The sequence below is a fragment of the Benincasa hispida genome, chromosome 7 (genome assembly GCF_009727055.1).
Source record: "Benincasa hispida cultivar B227 chromosome 7, ASM972705v1, whole genome shotgun sequence".
NCBI classification, from domain to species: domain Eukaryota; kingdom Viridiplantae; phylum Streptophyta; class Magnoliopsida; order Cucurbitales; family Cucurbitaceae; genus Benincasa; species Benincasa hispida.
Window position 1 is genome coordinate 18,507,052 of NC_052355.1, and position 9,707 is coordinate 18,516,758.

The following is a 9,707-nucleotide window of genomic DNA, read 5'->3' on the forward strand; positions in this document are numbered from 1 at the left end:
AATTTCAAAATGAAGGATTTTAAATATTCAATATCAAGAACCTTTAATTGAGAATAAAATCTTAGCTTATGTCTCAAACATTTTATACAAAACCATTCGAATAAAATATTCTTCGAAGTGTTTTACATCTTAAAAAATAATAATATTATATAAATAATAATAAAGTTGGGAAAATAAGACAAATTTCAAAATGTAGGTAGTTCCTTGTTTGAACAAAAAATCAGAAAATTGTAATATAGTATGGTAAGAATAGTCAAATTTATATTCAAGAAAAGAAAAACAAAACAGAAGTCTTCAAATATTACCTACTACACATGTCATCACAATTTGACCATCCTCATATATGGAGCAACAGTAATGGACCTTTGAACTTCAAAATGAAACTGACTTTACTAATCTACATTTAAATAATAATAATAATAATAATAATAATAATAATATCCAGTTAAAATGCAAAACAAAAATATGAATTTTGGGAGAAAATACCCTTTTATCCCTAAGTTTTGAGTTTAATTTTTATTTGGTCTCTAAATTTATAAATGTTATAATTTTAGTTCTTGAGTTTTGAATTTGATTTCAGTTTAATCCCTAGATTTCAAAATGTTACACCTAAAATTTTGTATTTTGGTATTAATGTCTATTAATTAATTTAAAATAATTATGAAGTGATATTTTAAAATTAATTTTATTAGTGATGAAAAAATAGTAAAATTTAATTGGTTATAAATTTAAGATTTTTAAATTTAATTGATAGACATTTTAGTCTGTAAATATTTGATGAAAAATCTAAAATAAAAGTGGAAATCTTGAAATTAGAAACCAAATTGGAACAAGATTCAAATCTCAAAAATAGAATTGTAACATTGTGAAATCTAGAGACGAATGAAATCAAACTCGAAATTTAAAATCAAATTTACTACTCCATAAAAAAATTGATACAATTATAATGAATTTTTTCATTATTCATAATTCACAATATCTTGTTAACTAATTTTCTGATAACGTATTTAAATTGACTCCACTTTTCATATTAAGACTGATTGATTACATTTACTTGAAAGTAATATTTTGAAATCTAAATCCAAAACCTAAGAACCAAAAATATATTTTTCGATAAATTTTTTTTATTAACAGCCATCATTTTCCAATCACTCCACAATTTTTGTACCATTACCTCCCACCCAAAACACAATTGGATACAATTCAATGAATCATGCATATAAACCTACCAACAAAATCAAATTCCATTTTGTACAAATCCTCCAAAAACTCATTAGTCATCATATAGTTTTGCAAAATGAGTCATGAAGAATCTTTAATTTTTTAGCACTTTTTCTGTGGCTGAAATCAAACAAACTCTTGCCCAATCCTCAATACCAAAAAACTCCAATGCTCCCAAAACACCTAAAAAGATATACTGCCAAACAGCATTGTATAACATTGCTTCCCTAATAATACAAAATTTGGGTAAATATAGGATCTCTAGAAAGTTAATGTTGGAAAAGGAAAAGCCCTCAGGTTCATAAGTGGTATTAAGACAATTTGGGTGGACTGACTGATAACTAATTCGACTAGAGAGTAGAGACACGAGCCCCCGTCCCGCCGTGTCTCATCTAATGCAGGCCCCTTGAATTAAATGGTAAATAGCAGTTCGAAGAATGAGTTCTTTAGTCGAACATATTAGGAAGGGGTCTGACTGCCATGAAAGCATCAACCATCTGAAAAGGAAGCAAAACAAATATAAGTAGGCCATACCAGCCAACAAAATATCTCATGCATTCAACTGAACTGAGGTGGTCTAACATATTTCAATGCTCAATAGTATTCTTGATAGGAAACCAAGGAGAGCATTTTGTTTTTCTCTCTCTTTTGAAGTTTCAATTCTCAAGAGCATTAAACTTCTATTAATAGATAACTTGATGCTTAACTAAGCTGAAATCCATGCCTCAGCATGCATAGATTGTTGCTTTATTTATATTGCTTGTCTATTTGTATTTGTATCCTTCAAGGATTTAAAGAAAACAAATTTGACCTCTATGCCCAAATAAAAGTCACATAATCAAGAAAGTAAAATAAAATAAATAAATAACTCAATGACAAAACCCAGCTAAATGGCAAAACTTACTCCCCTGCACAGGTGTCTTATTTCCCACTATTTTTTAAAATTTTATAACTCAAGATTATTCTTTAAAATTCCTTTTCAAAAAAAGAAAGATTATTCTTTAAAATTAATCATTTTTTCCAACACTCTAAAATAATGCTCTATTTTCTTAAACCTCATCATATTCATTATTTGTAACACTATTGTTCTTCATATATTTAAAAAAAAATTACCACAAGTAAAAATCTTTATATATATATATAAAAGAAGAAGGAAAAAAGGAGAAAAGAATAAATCGGCTAAGGTTACTAACTTTCCCCACTTATTCAAGTTCAAACTAAATTTCATGAAATAAAAATTTTGGGGTTAACCTTGATTCTCTCAATCAACAACCAAGTACAAGTGTCAAAAAAATGAGTTTCTCCTAAAATTTATGATCAGGTATGTTTATTTAAAACAAAAAATAGCATAATAGTTGGTTTTTCATTAAAAAGGGAAAGAAATGGCATAATGGTATCGAGAATTATTATAGCCATCCCAAACATTAAAAATGTAATAACGATTATAACAGCCATGATTAGAGGATGAATTTCCATCACACTATCACACAAAGAATGAAACAAACTTACCTCATCTGTCACAGCAGCACGAGCTCTACGATGTCTTTCTACCATTTCAGTTAATACTTGAATAAGGCGCTGCTTCACTTCACCTGTTAGCATGCGTCCAGCACCATACTCCTGAATTAAAAAAAAGAAAGAATTGAAAAAAAATCTATTTTTCTGATATAGGGTTTAGGGGGCCAAAACATTGTAAAGATGAGCAAAAGGGATGATCGAAATATCAACTCCATTATGGAACCAGCAGTCTCACCTTTGTTATATGTTCAAGTTCAGCATCATCGTCAAGGAAAAAGTTCAAATATTTGATGGGTATATCCACCTGGATAGTTTATAGTAAAATTGACCCCAAAAAAAAACCACATTAGAAATTGGCATTGGCACGATACCTTAATTTTAGGTTCCTATTTTCTTCTCAGGCAGACTCGAATGCTGACTATAATCTTGGAAGCAGGGGAGCATAACATTAACGTGTTAATGCATAGAGCATGCAAAAATGAAAAAAAAAACGTTGATGAAATTTGAATTTTGAACCACATTGGACCTTCTTCATTCAAGTACTTTTTATGATAAGAAACTACGAATGCAATAGAATATACAAATAAATATATACAGAATTTCGAGGTAAAAAAAAGGCATTTCAATTTGAAGAAAAGAATAATAATTATAAAATCCCTTTCCAATGATAGCTACATCTAGAAGCTACCTAGATAATAGTATCCCACAAAACTCGTCTAAAGAAAGGAAGCCAAAGAACTGTGGATTCCACGTTGAGGATAACACCAAAGAGAGAGCATCAAATTTTGTGTCCAGTTAGGGAGTACAAAGTTAACACAAAACCAAAAGGTATAAAAAGATTTCATCAACATCAAGTCACATCTGGGCAGAACCATTGAGAATATGTGATTTATAGTTTTGGAAGAACTCTTGCAAAGGACATAAATTAGGCTCGATGGAGAATGTTAGTACTCATATGTTGAATCCTATAATTAGTGCTAATTCCACAATGAAAAGCGAAGAAAAAAATTTATTCCTAGGAACTCCACTTGACCCATCAAGCCAAGAAAGCCAGAATTGCAAGAGAACCTGAAGCATCTCCCTTCCAAACTCTTCTACACTGCTCAGAATAGAAAGATCTCCCATCCATGATCAACTAGGTGCATCCAGTCCACCACTACTAGAAAGACTAGCTGAACCCTTACCCTTCAATACCATACTGGGAATAACCTTATGATTATATATTATACAGCGCAGCATACAAATATATTTGAAAACAGATATTAAAATGGGTTTGAGTAAGTTTATGCCGTGTTGTATTTGGGTCTTGATATTAACAAGAACAGAGTCTAAAGACACAATCATAGTGATCTATTTTCCTTTTTATTACTTTGAAGTCATATATCATGAGTAAATATAATATCGCATGATATTTTTTTTAAATGTCAACTTTATGGCACAACAATAAATGAAAAGATACCTCGAGATTTGCACCATATAATCTATGCTTCTCTATAGAATCTTGCCCCCCGGAGAATGCATATTTGTTAATCTGAAGAAAATAAACATAATCCCAATGACGAAAGAAACGGCAAAGTAATGGCATTGTAAGAATATTGGATGAAGTGAACACACTTTTCCAGTTACAGAATAAAAGATTGGGAAGCATAGAATCTAGAAATCACTACCCAGTCATACCTAGAGAACTACACGTACATATTATTATTATCACAAAGACGAACAATAGAATTGCCACATAGTTAAAAATAAATAAGCAACTTCACAAAAAACTGAAATCAAAGCTTTTGAAATTATAATTAAACTTGTAAGCATCGCATTTAAGTAGTATTGTAGAGATAATTCACATTTCTACTTTCTTGGGGATTAGTAGTAGTATAAACTAAAAAGATCCAAATAGTCGTGAAATGGGTCACTACAGAAATAAAGAGGGTGAAGGACACAAAGAGTACACCTAACCAAATGACTATTCTAATGAAAACTTTAAATAATAATAATAATAATATATATATATATATATATTATTAAAAAAAAAGTCGAATCTTGAGTAAATTGAGGGACCATAGATTCTCCACGACAAAGCTTAGGTCCAAGCAACCATTCAACGCCCTAGCCTTGAGCAACTCTTAATACCTTATCCTCAAGGTGTGAATTAAATAATCATGGTAGAATGGCACAATTGCCTTCCCAATTCAAGGTAACTAATTTGAAACTTGCTAGTGTATTATTGTACCCTGAGATCTAGATGCCTTGTTGGGGATGTAGAAATGCCATGGTCATGGGACCAATGATCCAACCCAAACACCGAGTTCAACCATCACAATGCATACCCGGTCCCATACACTTTTCATGGCATCACAACCATGTCAAATATTCTGATGAATGTGGTCATGACTCTCCACCATTTAGCTGACACAGCTTTGATCTCAAATTCCAATAACTAATTTCCCAATGATCAGGACTTCTAACTTTAGTGATGTCTGCCATTGTGAACAAGTAATTGTCTTACTCACATTACCAAAAGATGAAGTGCAAGTCAGAGACAGGGCGATTGGTCATTTTCCATTGGGGTCGAGTTCTTTACTCACAAAGATCCAGATGTAATCTACTAGAGCGGGGCTTAATACTCCTCCAAATATTTTAGCCCATGAATGAGTTGTTGCTCCCAAAATATTGATGACTTAATAGAGAGGAATCCAGAATGTCCAACCCCAACTTCTACCCAAAGTTTCAACCCACCTGCCCATAATATGAGAACTGAGATGTTAACCCAATCTTCCTGCTTTGTCATTCAAGCATTGATGGGATCATCCCAAGCTTTAGCCCTCCTTTGACCCCTCTCTTACAGGAAGTACACCATAAATATTGAAACTTCTAAATTCATATAATATGCCACCTTGCCTGATCCATTGAGCATCCCGTCCTCTATTGTCAGTGTTTGCCTCCATCGCCCCTAGACCCCTCTCTTAAAAAAACTACACCATCAAAACGGATGTTTCTTACTTCATCTTATGTGCCACTTTGCCTTATTCATCGAGCATCCCTTCCTCTATTGATGGTGTTTGCCTCCACAATCTTCATCTTCAGTTTCTTCAGCTACTCCCCATCTCAATCGCATACAATGTTCTCATCATAGTTCTTCAATCAACTCTCAAACCCACTTTGTTCGCTCTCACTAGTTGTCTTTTAACTTGCTCACCATCATAACACCAGTACCAGATGCCTTCAGCAACCTTTAAGTCAATTTTACCCAAGTTGAGATTTGGTTCACTTTGTACGTAACAAACATACAATGGTTTCTTTACGAAAATGTTAGTCCCATCACAACATTCACAAATGACCTCAAGGATACCCTCGATTAAGTGACTAACAGCATTCTCCTTGGTCATATATAGAACCTTTACACAAAAGTTATCCAGAAAATTAACAAAACCTTTCAAATAGACTAATTCCTGGTGAGAACTAGGCAATTCCCCCTCTGAACATTATTTCTCTAACCAGGAGACAGATTTAGAATTTGTAAGCATCTAGAAAAACTTCAAGTTGGCTGGAGAATGGATGAGGAAGTTAATACTTATTCAGAAAGAACACAGATGTCATATCCAAATGCACCTCAAAAACTTTGAAACAAACTCCTCCCAGAGCGTTTCTGATAACACTCCCTAAGAACAACTTATAAAACCCTACATTACATTTCTCTGATAACTGGACAATCCATGTAGTTCACAGAGAGAGACTCAGGCTTACAGCTTCTACAGTTTCATGAAATGGAGAGGAAACAGTTCTCATGCAAAAGTCTTCTTATCCAACCTTTACTGGCTCAAAAGCAAAGCACATTCTACCAATCCACTTATTTCATACTGATTTTTTAAAATATATAAAATTAATTTGAACATACAGTCGCATGACCTCCTAAGATCACATCACAAATTTTGCTCCAAGATGCCTTTGCACTAAACTATTCTCAAAACTTATTCGTGGAAGTCAGAAAAGTCTACTTAAATCACTAGTAAGGCTGTCCACAAAGCTACGAAGTAATCCATCCAATTTAACATTGGGTATAGAATTTTATGAATAAAAAGATATTAAGTTCATTACAGAAATTCAATTGTAATCATATTTGTACTTCCCAATAGATTATTTCTCAAAACACTACATACGGAAAACGAGTGCAGAAATGTCAGTTTCCAAATAAATATATTCATTGTTCTGATGCTTTTGGAGTTTAAGATTCCCAAGGAATGAAAGCTTTCAAAACTGAGCAGCTTCAACACTTCATTGACTTAATGGTTGGAAGGGAAACAGACATTTTTATTATTGTCTCCACCCCCCCCCCCCCCCCCCCCCCCCCCAACGAAAAAAAAGCGCATGGATAAGTAACCCAGTTTCCACATCTTGAAACTTCAGGGACAATAAACTATTTTTTCCACATGAAAGTCCCAATAGAAAACCCATTATAAAAGAAAGAAACTAAGACCTTGTTTTTTATGTCCTTTGCAGAATCAGTCACATATATGGCAGAATTAGGATCACTTGCGGACATCTTTCCTGTCTCCCCCTGCAAATCAGATACTGAAATAATAAGAAAGCAGTTGCACAATTCACAAAAATTCCTGGCAACATATTTTACATTAAACTAGGGAGTAGGGAACCAAATTTTTTTAGTATGCAGTAAACTTCTTAAGGAGAAATAAATAAAACAATGTTCTATATAATTAACTTTTAACATGATGAACCATAAGAATTGTGGCGTTACCTGCAGAGCGGGAAAGAAAGAAGATTCGATCAATGCAGGTTTATGATATCCTAAGCGAGGAGCTACATCCCTTGTCATTCGAAAATAAGGATCCTGGAGAATCAACAAAAAATCCACGCAATTAGAGGAAAAATCAATCACGGACCAAAAGTAAAATATCAAACCCAGATCATATGACCATTCCAATGTGGTAAATGCTATTTAACAAGGTGAACAAAAACGTGTGCAAGGAGAAACAATCAGCAATACCTGATCAATAGCACAAGGTATTAAGCACCGAAGATCATCCTTGCCAGAGAAAAGATGTGGGAATGAACTCGGAAATGAAGGAACTGCCTGCATTAGAGTGGGATGATGATGGAAGAAAAGGTTAGATTACTCAGCAAATAATTCCATAGACAACGTAGTGATACTACAGCGTTATTAACCTAGGGGCATTTATGTAATTGTGTAGACCCCTAGGGTTTTCTACTGTCTATTTATACAGTGTGTCCCTATGTATTCAGTGTATCAAATTAAAAAAAATAAGAAAAAGTCTCTATATCGTGGTTTTTCTCCCTATACTAGAATTTCCACGTAACTATGTTGTTATTCTCTTCCCTACTTTTATTTTTAACATGGTATCAGAGCTCGAGGACGAAACCCTAGCCATTATGGAAGAGAACCAACCACAGTCGTCTTCTGCTGATGGATCTTCGAGTTTTGATATGAAAACTGCTATTCGAGCGGCTGTAAAGGAGTGTTTTCAAGCAGCCCTACCGGAGTTACTTTCTACCATCCAGTTGCAGTTGATGGCGAGCTGCCGTCAGTGGGAGCCGCCGCACCAAACAAAAGCGCCGATCGGGCTCCTCCATGCAGAACCCAGCCGAACCCGCGAAGGGCAGACAGATCGCACAGATCCGGTCGCGATCGGGTTCTTCCGCGCTGAACCCGGGCAAACCCTCGAAGGACAGACAGATCTCGCGCCGTCGCAGCCCTCCAGACCTTCACAGACTTCTGTACCGGTTGATTTCGCGCCGGCCTACTCTTCCACGACAGGTCCATCCGTTCTACAAGGAGTGGCGCCGAACACAACCAGTGCAGATCCGGTCACGACAACTTTTGCAGATCCGGTCCATTCGTTTTCTACCCTAGGTATGTTTGACCAGTGACGAGCCGACGGCCACCTCGAGCAGTCCAACCGCCTGGGGTCTTCACATATGCCGCAGCACCTTCACAGACTTCTGTACGGTTGATTTCGCGCCGGCCTACTCTTCCACGACAGGTCCATCCGTTCTAACAAGGAGTGGCGCCGAAACACAACCAGTGCAGATCCGGTCACGACAACTTTGCAGATCCGTCCATTCGTTTTCTACCCTAGGTATGTTTGACCAGTGACGAGCCACGGCCACCTCGAGCAGTCCAACCGCCTGGGGTCTTCACATATGCCGGCAACCTCCTTCCAGCCGACAGTGGCAGCCCCATTTCCAACGCTTGTAGTTCGACCCATTACCCAGACGATTAAACAACGGTTGGCTTATCTGCAACAATAGATTTCATATTTGGATACGATGTTTTGGCGCAAATCCCCATCCGGTTCAACCAGTTATTCAGAGAATCTGGTAAACTCGTTCCCTGTTTTGCCAAATATTTCTTATTTATCTGGTTCGATGGGCAATTCTACAAGATTTTGTAGGGGAAAAATTAATGGCCAGAATTATTCTCCTGTCCCAATCAATCCGAATTGGCCTTGGAAAGAGCGTCACAAATTTGGGTACTTGACAGGGGAAATTCCAAAGCCAGCTCCACACCATCCACAAGAATGAATCTAGAAAGGAGAAGACTCGCTGTTACGTTCTGTTTTGGTGAATAGTATGGAACCTCAAATAGGAAAACAACCACTACTATATCGGCAACCGCCAAGGATATCTGGAAGGCAGCGCAAGATTTATACTCAAAAAGACAGAATGCCTCTGACTATATACGCTCCACAAACAGGTCCATGAATGCAAATAAGGATCCATGGATGTTACTTCTTATTTTAACAAACTATCAATGTTTGGCAAGAGATGGACTTGGTCGAGAGAATTGTCTGCAACTGTGCACAAGATGGGGCCCAATACTTGAAAATCGAAGAGGCAGACCGTGTTTAACGTGTTCTTGGCTGGATTAAATCTAAATTTGATTGTGCCGTAGTCAGATATTGGGCCAGTGCCCGACTTCACTCAAAGAAGTC

At 35.8% G+C, this 9,707-nt stretch overlaps 1 protein-coding gene across 1 annotated transcript in view; it reads right to left on the bottom strand.

The window, feature by feature from the left end:
* Positions 1–1,247: 1,247 nt before the first annotated feature.
* The window catches only part of LOC120081690 (tryptophan--tRNA ligase, cytoplasmic), a 17,018-nt gene continuing 8,558 nt past the window's right edge, over positions 1,248–9,707 (bottom strand). Inside the window, exons 6-12 of the mRNA XM_039036778.1 lie at positions 7,742–7,828; positions 7,493–7,585; positions 7,214–7,294; positions 4,199–4,270; positions 2,975–3,043; positions 2,731–2,841; positions 1,248–1,718 (exon numbers count right to left, since the gene is read on the bottom strand). Of these exons, the coding sequence (XP_038892706.1) occupies positions 1,668–1,718; positions 2,731–2,841; positions 2,975–3,043; positions 4,199–4,270; positions 7,214–7,294; positions 7,493–7,585; positions 7,742–7,828 (564 nt within the window). The 3' untranslated portion in view covers positions 1,248–1,667. The remainder of the gene's footprint in view (positions 1,719–2,730; positions 2,842–2,974; positions 3,044–4,198; positions 4,271–7,213; positions 7,295–7,492; positions 7,586–7,741; positions 7,829–9,707) is intronic.